Source organism: Abramis brama, assembly GCF_963993115.1.
Source record: "Abramis brama genome assembly, chromosome: 6".
Lineage (NCBI taxonomy): Eukaryota > Metazoa > Chordata > Actinopteri > Cypriniformes > Leuciscidae > Abramis > Abramis brama.
The window spans coordinates 26365636-26383256 of NC_139968.1; the positions used below are offsets into that span (position 1 = coordinate 26365636).

At 37.6% G+C, this 17621-nt stretch overlaps 2 protein-coding genes across 2 annotated transcripts; both read right to left on the bottom strand.

Moving 5' to 3' along the window:
- Positions 1-6: 6 nt before the first annotated feature.
- mfsd14a1 (major facilitator superfamily domain containing 14A 1) lies at positions 7-9894 on the bottom strand. The gene is made up of 12 exons (XM_084117629.1): positions 9615-9894; positions 8044-8139; positions 7775-7837; positions 7565-7692; positions 5828-5942; positions 5507-5725; positions 4621-4734; positions 4404-4475; positions 4199-4311; positions 3967-4064; positions 3746-3900; positions 7-2062 (listed from the first exon to the last, which is right to left on the bottom strand). The coding sequence occupies exons 1-12, from the start codon at positions 9690-9692 to the stop codon at positions 1856-1858; spliced, it is 1458 nt and encodes a 485-aa protein (XP_083973755.1). The 5' UTR covers positions 9693-9894; the 3' UTR covers positions 7-1855.
- A 1112-nt stretch (positions 9895-11006) lies between these two features.
- On the bottom strand, positions 11007-16946 carry abhd14a (abhydrolase domain containing 14A). The gene is made up of 5 exons (XM_084116526.1): positions 16813-16946; positions 16204-16472; positions 14903-15018; positions 13496-13731; positions 11007-13415 (listed from the first exon to the last, which is right to left on the bottom strand). Exons 2-5 carry the CDS (start codon positions 16470-16472, stop codon positions 13233-13235), a joined length of 804 nt encoding a protein of 267 aa, XP_083972652.1. The 5' UTR covers positions 16813-16946; the 3' UTR covers positions 11007-13232.
- Between the last annotated feature and the right edge of the window lie 675 nt (positions 16947-17621).

Here is a 17621-nt window from a genome sequence, read left to right on the forward strand (position 1 = left end):
CGCACATACAGCAAAAATATTCAACTTTTATTGAAATGCATGTTTAGATACTTTGACATATTTACATTGGTTGGTCAAAAAAATGATACACCATGTTAAAATTTATAATGAAGACGGCACAACAAAAGCACAGAACATAAAAAAAGCACACTGTATTCTGAGACGAAGAGAATATATTACAGGAAATCATCTCATAAATATCCAAAGCACACAACTAATATTACAGATGAACTCATCTGTCTTATGTCAATAAAATATAAATTTGGTCAAATGTATCTTAAAACAAGCCATTCATCTGTCTCTATGAAAACCAAAAAATATAGAAAGGCCACTGGCAAATTTCACCTGTTTCTCAAATGTTACTTTGTCAGTTGGCATTTAGGAAGTGTTTTGCGTAAACGTACATATTTTTCGTAAAAGAATGTTTCTACACAAGGCCAAAGCGAATCCAGACAAATGACGCACCGTGTATTTCAGTTTCACTACTGGTTTGGAGTCAGCTCTAGCGCTGTTTTATGAAACTCAACTTCAGTTGTATAAGAAAGGCTGAGGCTGATCAGAACTCCCAATCGGAAGTTGCACGCATCACTTAAATTCACCAGTTTCCGTCAACAACACAATTTAAGCTGGGGAAGGCACCATTGATTCTAAGTGGTATAAAGAAAACAGGCATCAGCTTAAACAAACAACAACAACAAAGAAACTTTAAAGCTGTACCACAATCATTCCAATGCAATGTTCGTCTGAAAGTCTGAAACTGAACTCCGTTAAGGCCATTCACGTGGAAATCCGTACAATTATGCTCCCTAAAAAAAGGTCACTGGGCCTCAAGAACGACAAGCGAATTTCATGAATTCCATCGAAAGTTTTACGAGTGATTTACAGAAATTCGCTCTGCTTAAATTCTTATACGAACAATTTCAAACTTGAGAGTTTTGAAAACAATTTACATAAATCATTCAACTTGAATTCATATGAATGTTTTTACAAACAGAAATTCTTTCGGCATGAATTCTTACAAATGGTTTTGCGACTGATTTACTCAAATTTTGTAATTAATGAATGGTTTACACCAATCTGTTCCACTCAAAATCTTGCAAGCAGATTACGAACGGTTTACACAAACTCGCTTGGCTGAAATTCTTACGAATGTTTTTACGAATTATTTGGAAAAAGTAGTTCTAGTTTTAGAAAACGATTTTTTTTCCATTTTAAAATTTTACGAATATTTTTACGAGCGAGTTACATACGTTTGTTCTATGTGAATTCTTGCGGATAGTTTTACAAGCGATTTGAACAAATTCGTTCTGCTTGCGTTTCATGAATGACGCCTGTTGTTTGTATGTATGCAAGTATGTTCTCGCTAGGCCCTTCTGATAAGGAGAACACCTTGTGTCCGGAAACATTCCTGACCGGGTTAATGTCCCTGAGTGAGCTATGGTAAATGAAGAACTATATAATCAAAAAAAGAGCAATGTTAAAAAGAAAAGAAAAAAGGCAAAAAAAACAAAGAATAAATACAAGCCATTGCAATAGTGCCTTTGGACAGAACCATCGTTAAATATATGTTCTTCTATATACATTTCTTTTAAAAAGTGGTGCTCTATTCATGATACAATAGGGACGCCTAGTCTTACTCCGAGACTTTCCTTCTTGCAGAGTTCACACACCTGTCAGTAATTTTCATGCTTAATTAGCAAGTTCAAAACTCTGCAGGAAGGTAGAGCTCTAGGTGCAAGACTGTGCATGCCTTCGATATAGCTTTACGTTTCAATAAATGACAACAGCCTCCATGCGCAGTTCGTTTCTCAACGGTTAGGGAGCGTGGCCAATACGGCCACATGGAAACACCCGATCACACGTTAGTGTCCTGTAGGAGGGGCTCTTTGGCCTCTCCGGGTGGGTGGGGACTGTGCGAGTGCCCGTGGGGTGATGTGGGCTTCTTCCAGCTGCCCGCACGAGTGCCCATATGGGGGTGTTCGGGAATAAAAAGAGCCACCAGGAGCGCCAGCAGCACAGAACATGCGCCGAAGAGGAACGGCGGGCCTGGGATTATTGCACTCTGTGAGGGGAACACATGAGGCGGGAACACGGTTAACACAATGGCAAGACCCCGTCCCAAAACTGTCTATTATTAAGGCCTATTTACACCCAAATGTTCGTAACGTTGAATATGCGCAATGACTTTTTAAAATGCATCTCTATGAACTCCTTCACACTGTGCATGAAAGTCCGTACAGTGACGATTCACTCACACGTGGAGGCAGGAATGAGTTTTTAATTGCTTGGATATCAAATATTTTGAAATTTTACTGATGATTTGTTTGGCTTAAATTCTTGCAAATAGTTTTACAATCAATTTACTTCCTAAGAATGGTTTACACAAATTGGTACTCCACAATTCCTTCAAGTATCCAAATATATATATTTTTTTTTTAGAGAATAATGAAAAATGTGCAATTTTACAAACAATTTACACAAACTGTTTCTACTCAAATTCTTTTGAAAGATTCTACAAACAGTTAACAACAAACTCATTCTGCTTGTTTTCTTGCAAATTGTTTCACAAACTATTTAAATGTTTTTCTCTGGACTTAAAAATAGTTTTATGAACAATTTACATAAATTTGCTCTGCTTGAATCCTTGCAAAGAGTTTTACGAACTATTTCTTCTTCTTGACTTCTTAAGAATAGTTTAATGAGTGATTTACACAAATAGATAATGCACAATTCTTTCAAGTATCCAAATATTTTCAAAGAATTTGGTTCTACTCAAATTCTAACGAATGGTTTTACGAACAATTAACAACAAACTCATTCTGCTTGAGTTTTTACAAATAGTTTAACAAATTATTTTGCTTGACTTTTTAAGAAATAGTTTTACGAGCAATTTACTTCAGGTATTCAACAATTTTTCACGTATTTAACTTGTTTCAGAGAATAATGAAAATTCCACAAATTTATGAAAATTTTACACAAATTGGTATTGCACAATTCCTTCAAGTATCCAAATATTTACGAATAATGACAATTCTACAAATTTTACAATTTGGTTCTACTCAAATTCTAACTAATGGTTCAACGAATTCTGCTTGCAAATAGTTTTACAAATTATTGAAATGTGTTCTTCTTGATTTAAGAATAGTTTTAGAAACAATTTACACAAATTTGTTCAACTTGAATTCTTGCAGCTAGTTAAGAAATTTTTACATTTAAATGCTTGACTTCTTAAGAATGGTTTTACAAGCAATTTACACAAATTAGTACCAATAACTTAAGGCATTCAACCATTTTTTCAGGTATATAACTTTTTCAGAGAATAACAAAAATTACACAAATTATATTTTATTTACAAACAAAATACACAAATTGGTTATGTATCAATTCTTAAGAATGATTCTACGAACAATTAACAACAAACACGTCCTGCTTGAATTCTTGCAAATGGTTTAAGAATAATTTAAAACAAATTTATTCTGTTTGATTTGTGGAGGCTAGGTTTTGTTTGTAATTGCAAATTCATTCAGGTATCCCACTTTTTTTCAAAAAAATTATGCAATGCTTTGAAAAATTGTTTGCAAGTATTTTATACTTGAGTGTTGTTTAGCTGCATTGGACTTCAGCATTTTAACTTTAGTTTAGTTTAACTATTATTTAAAAAAAACTTTACCATTAAAACAAACCTAAAAACAACAAACATCATTCAACATAGTTCAGTTAAATGCAACGATGTGCGGTAACTTACCTGTTGGTGGGGATCATGGTGATGCGGTATATCCTGGTCTTTCTCCGGAACTTGATCCAACTCGACATGGAAGATGTAGAAGATGAAACCGTAGAGGGCCGGACCCAAACCGTTACACAGTCCACGGATTCCCGTAACCATACCCTGACCCACGCCTGCAGAAACATGGCCTTTAGCAGTCGGCCTCAGAGAATATGTAACTTCACTTCAAGAAAACCTACCTTGTTGATCCGGATCAGCTGTGCGGGAAATCAGGGCGCTAACAGCAGGGAAAGTGATACTAGACATGGCGGCGACGGCTCCGGCCGCCCACATCATCCTGGAAATTAAGAACGATTTCATTAGTAAAAACTCATTGAATGTTTACATTACAGTTTAGCAACAGTTTAACTGGAAAAGAAAAAGGCCATCATTTATGCCATTATTCACACAAAAAAAAAAATCTGGTCTTACCATGGCTCAGATCCGAACCCGTACCAGGCGAGTTGCAGAATCTGAAATCCCAGGCCCAGCAAAATTGTGTTCTTGTTCCCGATGGAACGCATGAGTAAACTTAACACTACAGTCTGTAGGTGGAAAGAAAAGTCACATTCAACATCATCCACCAATTATAAAATAATAAAAGTAAAAATCCTTTATTAGCACGTATCCGACTGACCTGTGCCACAATAGACAGCAATCCTAGAACAGCGATGAACGCTGCAACACTTTCAGGGGAAAATCCCATTATCTGGATAAGAGGGTAAAACAATAAAACTTTACAGTCCTGTTTATATCAGGATTTAAAAAAAAACTAGACCTGACCCACTAAACACAATTAAAAATGGAGTTAAAGATTAACCACAGAGATAAACCAAATCTGTCCGTTGACAAACCTGTTGCAGATACAGGAAGAAGCTAGAGTACTGTCCCGCTTCAGGCAGATACGACAGGAACACTGTTATACAGATGAGCAGAACCGTCGAGTCTTGACCCACCTTCCTCAGAGACTGCAGAGAGAAACAGATTCCTGTTTATAACCCTAACCCAATGTAAAATTTTTAAACACTTTATTATGTAATACTGTAAAATTAATCTTTTAAAATACTATTATAATGCATTTAAAATGACTGATTTTAGGTTTACTGTTTAATATCAGCCATTTATCAGTTTATTGGCCGATGTAATACAATGCATTATAAAAATCTGCATCAGGTGGAATTTTAATATTGATGTATCCCTATTTGTAAAGATATTGCAACCCTGATACACTGAGATGGTTCAATCTGCATTCGTTTATGTACACGTTTAACAGACCCGTGTCTTCTAAAATTGACAGGAACACATTAACCAATCAAAACCATGAACACTGTGGTGGAAAACTGTAACAGGCGTCGCAGGAACTCTTCAAAGCAAACCACGTGTGAAAACTGCCTTATATGACATGCGTAAGCACTGTACAGATATGATGCAGCTTTAAAAACTCCATTATATCAACACCTCAAACTGTGGAGGGCCAAATGGGTGTAAAAAAAACTTCCCTATTGAAAACCACACAGGATATGACATATGAGCGAAGTGTTGTGCCATTCTCTCTTTTTAAAATAAACAATACATATTTCCAGCCACACTCATGCTGAAGGTTCTGCATCTGCAGTGCATTTGACATCTGTAATAAATTCCATTATTCGGTAGGAACCGGTTGGGGACTTGACTGGACTGTGAAAAGTGGATTGTAATATTATTGCACCAAGCAAGTTCAAAGAGGTCAAATCTACTTACAGCAAAGGGGTCAGCTTGTTCCCACGAGATGGGGGCGCCCCAGGACGCCGGCCTCATCTTTTCCGGAAGCGACTCGGGCACGGCCACCAGGATAAAGCAGATGTCCAGCATAGCGATGGCAGAAGCCAGAACCACCACCAGACTGTCTCCATAAACCTGACTCAGATACGCGCCGATGGCCGGGCTGATCACGAGACTCGCCGCAAACGTGGCAGAGACCTTTCAGAAAAAGCACAGACACGTAAATGCAAAAAAAAGAGGGGCATAAAGAGAGATGCTGATGATGATGATGATGATGGTGTGTTGATGGGTTATACGCACCATGCCGTAAGCCATACTGCGCTCATGCTCTTGAGTGATGTCGGCCACATAGGCAAATATAACCGAGAAGGTAACGGCAAACACCCCAGATACAGAGATAACGGCAAAGTACCACCTGAAACACAAGAAGAACGCTTTAACATCTTTCTATGCATGTGATTTAAGATATGCATATGTATTACAATATACAAAACAGACCGATATATCGATGAGATATTTAGGCTCTTTAAGTAGTGTTCTCAGTATAATTTTATGTAGCCTATATGACAAACTTGCGCTGCACATGTTGGACTGAACTGTATTTTCCTGTCCATTATGATTCTAATCATATTTCAGGCAATTAAAAAACATCATGATGAACTTTCACCTCTGGAAAGATGAATGTGTATTTAAATTGGGTCATTTATGTAGTAGAAATGTGAAATTATTTTATAAGTTGGTGCTTCTAGACTGAGAAAAGCCAGAAAATGTATTTTTGGCTCATGTGGATGAAAGACAACAACTCCCAGAATGCACTTGATTCGCTGCCCTACGAGGCCACTCCCAAGCCACGCCTACCGGTTACAGAGGGCAGTATCGGAAGAAATGATACAGCTAGGCCACTAGTTGACTCGAAACTGAAAAGACGGCGTTTTATCGTGAGATCCCCCTATGGGCGAGTTGAAGACATGCGGGACGAGCTCCTCCTACTGGCTGTAGTCTCTCGCCTCTGGACAAAAAAACCTCCGATTTTTGCGTCATCTGAGGTTTTTTTCCAGACACACAATACAGAAATCTCTCGTCTCAGGGGGACATGAGGGAGGGAAGCACGGTCATTCGAAAATACTACCGGGTTTCTACTGATACAAAGCTCAATGCTAATCGGTGAAGTATCCCTTTAAGTGTCTCAGCTTAAGGAAATAATACATTATTTATCTGCTTTAATATATTGGCCAAATTGTCTAATTAGGCCGATAACATTAAAAATGAACATATGTTGGCCGATACTGATAAGGTGGGCGATATCATGCATCCCTAATTTTGTGTATATTTCATTTGCAAAAATAATTACAAAATTAAGATGAGTTCAAATTTGTTAAATATCAAATTAATTTCAAATTATATACTGAAATTACTAAAAGTAAAACTGAAATAAAAAATAAATTAAAGCTAAGCTGAAATTTTTAAAATTAATACAATTGACAAAAGCATGTTATTAAACTACTAACAATTTGAAATTGAAAATAAAAGCAATTAACTGTTGTCAGGACAAATACATTCAGATTTTCAAACTAATTTCAATGTCGAATTGATTTGTTTTATTTAATTAAAAAATTATATTAAATTAAAATTAAATGTATACATTTCGTTTTATTTTATTATGTATACACAGAAATAAATGGTAACACTTTACAATGAGGTTTCATTAGTTAACATGGACTAAGAATGAACACTTCTACAGCATTCATTTGAGCTAATGTTAATATCAACATTTATTAATACATTATTAAAATCAAAAGTTAACATTAGCATTACATTAGTTAATGCACTGTGAACTAACATGAACAAACAATAAACGGTTATATTTTAACAAACAAAGATTAATAAATGCTTAAAAAAATGTATTGTTCACTGTTAGATCATATTAGCTAATGCATTAACTACTGTTAACAAATGAGACCTTATTGTAATTTTTTTTACCAAATAGATATACAAAATATTTAGTTTTGTGTCCAAAAAAAGAGAAAGCTACCGTACCACGGGCTGATCTTCATCAAAGGAATTGGAGCACACGTGAAGAACACGGTGAGCAAAAGAAAGGACTTCCTTCCCCACACGTCTGACAGAGCACCAATCAGAGGAGCGCTTAGAAATGACAGCAGGCCCTGTGAACAAAAGCAAGCAGTTGATGAATTATGAACTCGACTCAATAATAGATCTTTTACAGGATGAAGTTAAAGATGATACCTTAACGCCCTGAATCAAGCCATTCATGAGAAACGTGTGTTTTGGGAATGTTTCATGAAGAGCCTGCAGTCACATGACACAAAAACAGCATCGGTTATGCAAGTATATTTTGAACTTTTTTACATGATCATATTACTCAATATAATAACAGGGGCATAAAAAGGGTTTCTAAACACGACACTTGATATGAAAATAAAATCTCGCTTCCATTACGATGTTTTTCTTCATACAAAACAAGCTTATTTCTGTTTAAAACAACCACAACTTACTCCCAAAGTAGGTGCTGTCAGCAAACCCCAAGCGAAGAACTCCAGAAATATGACGATAACAGCATGATAAACGCTGGGGGCGCCGAAGCCCTGAGGCTGGAGAGAGAAGAACCAGAGACGGTGAAGAACATGCGAGGAAACCAACCAGCATTATTGCACATCCATAAAGCTTCGGTTTGGTTTTCACAACAGATAAGGTCTGTTTGCGGCCTAATCCTTCCAACGAGAGATTAAGACGTTTATGCAATATTTTTTAAGGTGCCAACCTGTGCTGATTCTGGCTTATTAGGTACTGTAGGCAAGATAAAACTTATTAAAAAAGGAACATTAAAAATAAAAAGGAAATAGAGCAACTAGGTTCAAATTTGGACCACATATAGACTACAATTTGTCAAAACGATCCCGTTCACACAGATCCACGAAAAAGATTAAAAACGCTGTATTATTCATGCCAGGCCAGTAGATGGCGATGTCACTTTGTAAAGAAACTCTCCACACGTCTATAGACTGAACACGCAATACACATGTGCATGATGTCACTGTTTTCACAAATTGTTTTTGTAGTTTACACGGAGACGATAACGGTATCGTTTTCAAAAACTTCCACCTGTTTTTTTTTTTTTTTTTTTTTTAAGTTTTCGTTTACAGGCCCCCAAAACGCTGTCGCCGTGTAAATTAATTATATTTTTAGTTGAAAACGGTGTCGTGAAAACGGCCCCTAAAACAATTAAAATTTATTTTCAGTAATAGATATGAAGATGAAATAAAACTAAATATTTAGAAATATTGCTTTGATAACTAACGCCAGCTTAAAAATAAAGCTAGCTTAAGTTGAAATTCTATAATTATTAAATCAATTTGAGATAAAAATAAATAACAAAAGCACATAAACAAACTAAAATTATATTTTTATAAATAATACTTTCAAGAGATAGGCACGCATTTCATGACAAATACATTCATATCCAATAGATATGTGACAGCCAAGTTTCACATATCTATCTTTACAATTTATACTGTAGCAATACTATAACAATAACAATGTGCTTTGATATATAGCATAGGCTAATCCTGATTATCTACCATGTTATTTGCATTAGAAATAGCATGAAATTACCATAGTACCACGCAAAAAACACGGTAACTCTATGCCTAGCAATACTATGATAATATTTATTTATATTTTGTTTGAAATTCATCATAATAGATAACCATATAACATAAATTGTATCTACAGCCAGCCATGAGTAATGACAGATGAGCTTGACATCTTTAACTCCCTCTAATGTGTCATCAAACCATCTGAACATTAATATAATAACGCATGTAGTGATTTAAATGGTTAATCTTGAAATTTATGCGTGCTGGTATGATTTATTGGTAATACAGGAAGTAAATGCTGATGTTTACAGCCATGATGAATGATAAGATTTGAAGTTACACTCCTCCAATAACGTATATTCTCAAAGCATTTTTTCTTTCAAACATTAACATAATAATTACGTACACGTCTACTTAAGACCTAAACCGTCGTGTCTAAGTGTTTATTGTGGTTAGATTCAAACACTCACCGTTCCTCCATCCTTGATGATGATTTTCTTCGCCAGTAACAAACTGCGATTCACTCGCTTCTTCTTTTTCTGGGTCATATTATCATCCTAGTTCTTCACACTAGGTTAAAATCGGGTTCTTTTTAACGTAAACGCGTGTGCATGGATGCGGAGCGGGATATAGAGGAGGGAAGAGGGGGGAATTTTAGGAATATCGGTTTGTTTTCCGTCCATTCAGTTTGGCATCATGTACACAGCAGAAGCCATCTTCCCGAAGAGAGACGCATGGTGTGCCGTGTGCGTGGTGACGTCGGCATCATTCGATTCCGCCTGGCCCGCACACGTGGTCAAAACTAGAGCCGTCAAACGGCTCTCGTCAAAACACGAATATACGAGTAAAAAGCCACGAAAGGCAGTATAAAACAAAATTTTATTATGGCGTATATTTATTGTATAAACTATTTTACAACTTTAACTTTAGCTTTTTAGCTTCATTTTTATGATTTCCTCTATTTTCTTTGAAGTTCACGGAAGAAAAAAACACTTATATTAATAATATTATTATAATATTTAATATATTTATAGTTTAACTAGAAATCACCACTGCATGTCTTATTTATTGGATAAACTTTCCCTGCATCCAAAATCGGATACTGAGTAGTTACTACATTTGAATTTGAATGTACTTCTATGGATATTATACTGTCACGTGACCTACCAGTGTCACTGGCTGCATCCTTAATCGCATACTTGCCTTCTATATAGTAGGCGAAAAACAGTATGTGACTAAATAAGTTTGTCTGAATTCACAGTACTCATAAAAGAGTAGGCAAAAAGTACCTGGATGACCTACTTTTCCAGCAAGATTCTGAAGTGTGCATATAATGAACACTTTACTATCCCATGAGGCCACAGAAGAGGATTTGTGAATGGTAGTAAAGCGACGTAACTGACAGTGGTAGGTCACATGATAATGACAACATGGCAAATGTAGTACGTACAGATTACATTCATACTACACACACTTATACTATAGAACATACTTTTTTAGTGGTCTTGAAGTAATTAAGACGCAGCCTCTGCCATTCACAAATCCTCTCCCGTGGCCTCATGGGATAGTAAAGTGTCCATCGAATGTGCTCTTCAGAATCTCGTTGGAAGTAGTAGTAGGTCATCCGGGGAGTTTTCACCTACTGTTTTTCGAATACTATGTAGTCGGACACACTACACTGTTGGCTTACTGTTTTTCACATACTACTTAATTTAGTACACTTGAACTTTGAAGCCCTAATAGGGTGTTCATGAATAAGCCAGTTAAAATGGAGTGGTTTTAACTACATTACAGATGACAGACCACTTACAATTTTTGGACATATCTCGTGTGCATGTCCATTAAATCACAAACGCAAAACATCAATGTTAAAGAATTTTATTTTGCATTGAACAAAAGCATGTTTGATGGTTCATGCACACAGGAATCTGAATTCAGTCCAATGACAAATCCCTTCAGGTTGAAGATTTGGGATGTCTGAAATATTCACAGGTCAAATGTGCCTCACTGTCCTCTACAACATATTCATATTTACAAGCTATAAACAAAACAAAAAAAACAACAGACCACAGCACATAAATACCACACACATTACAGTTTCTGTCATGAAGAAGCTTAAAGCAATAAATAATAAATATGTAATGAAAACCTACATTTTTAGGTCTAGTAATGTAATACCGCTATAATTTAATGAACAATTTTTCTTCTCTGCAGTCTCAGCAAATTCTCTTTTATTGCGAGGACTAAACTACTGCCAGTTCAAATCTGGCAACTACTGAAAATGAAAAATGGAATTTACAGGCATCCAATACTGCAACCTTTCTCTCTGTTTTTGAGCATCTAAAACCGTATAGTGAGTCATCCACACATTGACATGCTACATTCAGTGATACGTATGTGCCAACTGCTGGTGTGAACACTCTGGACTTCACTCAACGATAAAACAAACATATACAAACCAAAAATGACAAATACCGTTTTCTTCTCTGAGATGTTCTTGTGGGATTGAAGACTCCAGTTTCCTGTCAGGCGAATTTGAGATGGAGGGTTATATATGACAATGATTTTTGGCATTATGTGACTCTTGCTGTTACAGGAAACCATGGCAGTCATATTATAAGAACAACCCTCAGACAGAAAACCATGGCAACATTACAATAGGAACAGCCCAAGACCAGAAAACATGGCAGCTGAGTTACAGGAACAATCCTCAGGGTGGAAACCATGTTATTGGAGCCACTGTCAGATTGGAAACCATGGCAACTGTGTTATAGGAACAACTGTCAGACTGGAAACCATAGCAACTGTGGAACAACTGTCAGACTGGAAACCATGGCAACTGTGTTATAGGAACAACTGTCAGACTGTAAACCATGGCAACTGTTATAGGAACAACTGTCAGACTGGAAACTATAGCAACTGTGTTATAGGAACAACTGTCAGACTGGAAACCATGGCAACCATGTTATTGGAGCAACTGTCAGACTGGAAACCATGGCAACCATGTTATTGGAGCAACTGTCAGGCTGGAAATCATGTTATTGGAGAAACTGTCAGACTGGAAACCATGGCAACTGTGTTATAGGAACAACTGTCAGACTGTAAACCATGGCAACTGTGTTATAGGAACAACTGTCAGACTAGAAACCATAGCAACTGTGTTATAGGAACAACTGTCAGACTGGAAACCATGGCAACCATGTTATTGGAGCAACTGTCAGACTGGAAACCATGGCAACTGTGTGATAGGAACAACTGTCAGACTGGAAACCATGGCAACTGATTTACAGGAACATGACTCAGCCTGGAAACCATGGCAACCATGTTACAGGAACAACTGTCTGACTGGAAACCATGGCAACTGATTTACAGGAACATTTCTCAGCCTGGAAACCATGGCAACCATGTTACAGGAACAACTGTCTGACTGGAAACCATGGCAACTGATTTACAGGAACATTTCTCAGACTGTAAACCATGGCAACTGATTTACAGGAACATTTCTCGGTCTGGAAACCATGGCAACCATGTTATTGGAGCAACTGTCAGACTAGAAACCATCAGACCCTCAGAAAGGAACCCATGTCAACTGTGTTACAGGAACATCCGTCAGACCAGAAACCATGGTGACAGTGTTATGGAATAAATCTCTGACTGGAAATCATGACGATTGTGTTACAGGAACATCCCTCAGACTGGAAACCATGGCAACTGCATTAAAGAACAACCCTCAGACTGGAAACCATAACAACCTTTAGGCAGGCTGTTACAGTAACAACAGTAAAAACAAGAGGGATCCATGGCAACAGTGTAGAAACCTATAAAAGAAGATTTTTACAATCTACAAAAGAAGCTGTCCTATAGTAATCCTGCAGAAGATTTGATTGTTTTATATATATTAACAAAAGGGAAATAATAATGAGTGAGTTGATGTGGATGGACAGATGCGTGATAGAACGTTCTGGTGTTTTAGGTTTCAGGACTGGATTTACAGCTACACCACAGCCCTGTTCATCATTTTCTTTTCTCGCGTCTCTCTTTTTCTTCTAGTAGTCTTTCCCACACAATCGTTTGACTCGTTCCGTCCCTCAGTCGAGCTTGCTGAGGAAGTCGAGCAGAGCGCGGTGGAACTCGCGGGGTTTGTCCATGTAACAGGCGTGTCGTGCTCCCGCCAGCTTCACCGCGGTGTGATGGGGCAGCTGAATCAGGTTCTTATGCGATTGGGCGCCCAGGTTGGTGTCTAACTCCCCATATATGATCAGCGTTGGAGTCTGTCATACATACAGGAAGTGAGAGTTAAAACAGGTCAAGGAATTCCTAAGTGTGAGATGATTAGAAAGAAACACGGCACCTGGATGTCGCGGTACTGCTGTGGGGTGATGCCACGGGTGCCCACAGGGGCGATGGGCACAAAGCCGTGCAGCTGGGCGCTGTGTTTCTGGAGGAACGGCAGGGCGTAATGGCCGCTCATAGACGGGCTCAGTAACACCGGCGCTCGCACACCCAGAGCTTCCAGAAAACGCTTTAGCAGGTCCACGCGGCTCTGATCCGACTTTACCGACTCTGAATCTGGAGAGTTCCCGAAACCTGAGGAGGAGCGAGTCGGTTACATATCAGGAACATTAATAAAGTAATGACTAAAGATTTTTCTAGTCAGCTAGTAGTCGCCCATTTAGGCTATTAGTCAACTAATCGCATGTTTATATTAATTTAATTACTTAAATATGTACTGGGGAATGCTAAACCATAATGAACGTTTAATAGAGGCATAATATATTCCGCCCTCAAGTGCACGCATTAAGCTTTCCAGAAAGCACTGGCAAAAGTAATGATTATGAATGTGTCGGGCAATGTGAGTGTGAGCAAGGAGACATTTTAATAATTTACTAATAAACTATTAGTGTCGGCTGCAAATATGAAGTTGACGATGCTGACTCGCCTTCTCCACAGTAGCCTAGTGAACGCGCCTTTAGAGAGAAATGCACCTTTCATATAGATTACATTATCAGAGTGTATTTGATTTCGATTTGAATTGGTTTGTCCAAAAGTAGATATTTTGAGCTTTCTATAGATATATTTCTCATGTCTGTGAGGCAAGTAGCCTATACGTTGAGTTTCAGTTCATTTTTGTGACGCGCTCCAGTTCACGAAGAACGAGACGGCAGAAAGCGCATCCTGTTTGTTTTCTTTATTTTACAAAAGCACAACGTTTTGTTGTAAATGTGAGTTTACACTAATAAAAAGTTTCGAATGATGCATTACTCTTTTCTGTACGAACAAAAATGACAGAGAATTTTAAGTTGTTTCTGCTGTTATCAGGAAAAAAAAATTATATCAGGACAAAAACCAGGAAAAAAGTCAGTAAAAAAGAGTGACGCGCCGGATGTCTGCGTGTCATGCAGTCTGACCTAACACTTGGATATGCGCCTTATAATAGCGTACCTTTATCTAGGTTAACGTTAGAGCGAGCAGCCATGTAGTTTCTACAACTTGCATGTTTCAAATGATAAGCCATATTTGAGTTTGATAGATGATAGGCGAACGTTTGGATTTCCCGTCCATCATAACGTAATTACCACAAGGAACCGCCATTAATGATCTGTCCCTCACGGACGTGTGACTTCACCACTTCCTGTGGAGATTTATTTCTGCGACAAACTGACTAATAAAATTTTGGTCGACTAAGCCTCTTCTTGTCGACTAATGTTTAGTTGACTATTATGGGGCAGCCCTACTTATAAGTTTACAGAGCTCATACCGGGCAGGTCGAGCGCGAGGGCCTGGTACCCGTTGGACGCCAGTAGGCTGAGGGTGCCCAACTCCTCCCAGGTCTTAGAGGTGAAGGCCTGACCATGAAGCAGCACCATCTGCAGCCTGAGGACGAGAAGATACACTTACTGAAACTCAGCATAACAATAGGTCATATGGAATCAAAATATTTATTTGCAGAATTTAGCAAGTTTGGAAATGACCATAGTTACCACAGTTTCTATTAAAATACCACATTCAGTAGTAACAGATCTTTTCTTATGTAGTGTGACATAAACAGATAATCAAAAATTATCGTGAAAAAAATAAAAAGTAGGACAGGGACTAGGTTGTATCCATTAGTTGATTATCTGAATGCAAACTTGCAGTCGATTGTAAAAAAGGGGCAGGTTTATGTGGACTAAATGATTGAAGAAATCTGGCATACGTCACCAGAGAGAAGTCTGACAATTCACCAGAACCTCATGTAACATTTTGATGAAAAATTCCCATTTAAAAAAAAAAAGAACATGAATGGATGAATCGTTCACAATAATATAAATAACATGCATTAAGAAAATTAATAGGGTGAATTTCCATTTCATGCTAATGTTAGTACTGCACTGTGAGAGCTGTGCTACGTACATCTCTATGCTATTGACAATAAATGATAAACCTGTTTTGCATGCAAAATATCCCTATTGTGAAACACTTTTACAAAGGAAGTCTAAGGGGCAAGGTATGGAAGTTTCCGGAAGTTTTTCTAGTCACAATTCTGCCTTTTTTCCCCTGACAATTGCACATTTAGCCCCGTTTCACAGACAAGGCTTAAGCCTAGTCCCAGACTAAAATGCATGTTTAAACTGTTTTAACTGAAAGCAACTTGACCTGACAGATCTTAAAATATGTCAGTGCCATTGTTTTGCCTCAAGATGCACACCAGTAATGTTTTTTTTTTTTCTAAGGCACGTTTATTAAAGCTACTTACATGTCCTGATTAAAACTAAGTCCTAATCCTGGCTTAATCTAAACCCTGTCTGTGAAACCAGGCGGTAGTTAATTATTGTTACTCAGTACTTAAATGTATAATTACACTATAACACGAACACATAAAGTGTAACTTAAGGTTTTTATTCTGGTACAAAGCCATTAGATTTTTATTCGTCACAAACTGAGGAACGAGTCAGTTTTAATACTCTGTGTATAGAGCTTTTCGATTATTGCGTCATTTGTACACGTAGGAACGTGCCAAAATTGCTGTTTTATCTAGGCAGTTCACTAGCTGTTATATAACTGTGGAATTAAAATGACCTGGGCAGTATCTGTCGTCCGGCGCTGTCCACGGGTAGAGCCTCCCGGAAGAAGAGCGGCGGGTCCCCGGGCAGCTGCCCGGTCCTTACCGTGATGTTGATGCCGGACGGCGGAGGAGGAGAGGCGGGCATCAGACCCATCCGCTGCTGCACCTCCAGAGACGGTTCCATGCTCCCCTGCCGGATGGAGGGCAGCAGCAGATACAGCAGCACCGTGGCCAGTAACACCAGCCCCAAAACCACCAGACGGTTGCGGAAGAAATTCATCATCTGCATGGAAACCCATTTAATTACAACATCAACACTCGGTTTAACAAGATGACACGAGGAGGACACATTAATCTCATTAATCACAGCAGATTAAACAACTAGACTCCATTTTAACCGGTGGACATAAAAAAATACATGAAAATACCTTAAATGCAATATCCGAATATATAAAATATTTGCATATTAAAATAAAGCATGCATATTTGTAATTTGTTGTTAATGCATAAAAGTCTACATCCAAGTAACGTCAATCATATAAAGTGCGCAGACGCACTGCAGCTCTAACCAACCTGCCGATGTATACCAAATATAAGAGCTGTGTCGCGCGTTTAGTACGTACCTAAAAAATGTAAGAAATAATGTAAATATCCAATAATCGATGGATGCCTGAAAGTTTGAGATAGACCATTATTCGCACGTAGTGAGCAGAGCAGCGTTAATGCGTCACACACAATAATAGTTCCGTGTGGAAACACGTGAACGTGTGCGATGGTTCCGTTTGAGTGTTGTGTTCAGTCCTGTGGTTATAACACAGTCTATGGGTTATAAATGTATCTTTCCATAACTTCTCCCCCCTTAAAAGAAGCATTTGGAATAATAGATATATAGGGTTAGATAAAAAATGTTGGCGTTTTATACAATTATACAGATTTTTTTTCTTCTTCATATTTATAACTTTTCAGTTGATCCCATCCAATATCTTTTGGTTTTACAAGCAATTCCCAAGGAAATATTTGAGGCTATTAAAATGTAATAATAATTATACTTTACAAACATTTACTTCTTGTATCAAGTTGCAGGGCAAGGATTTCACAAGTTCTGGATGTAATAATATTATCCCTTCTTCAATCTTAAAGTATACTTGGTGTTGCTAATCACTGGAATTCTCTATTTAAAAAAAAAACATCTTGATTGGAGTAAAATTTGGATGACATGACACACCTCATAAAGTGAAATTTTCCATCGAGTTGACCCAGTTAAATCACTTGTGGCACAGCGCTTTAATTTGTTTTGTTGTTGTTGTTTTTTTGTACAAATTTCCCCTGAGACTATTAATCATTTATTTTGGGAGCTTCCCAAGACACAAATGTTTTGGAAAAAACTCTATAATTACGTAGAAAGAAAAGCTATGATTCATGTTAACTTTGT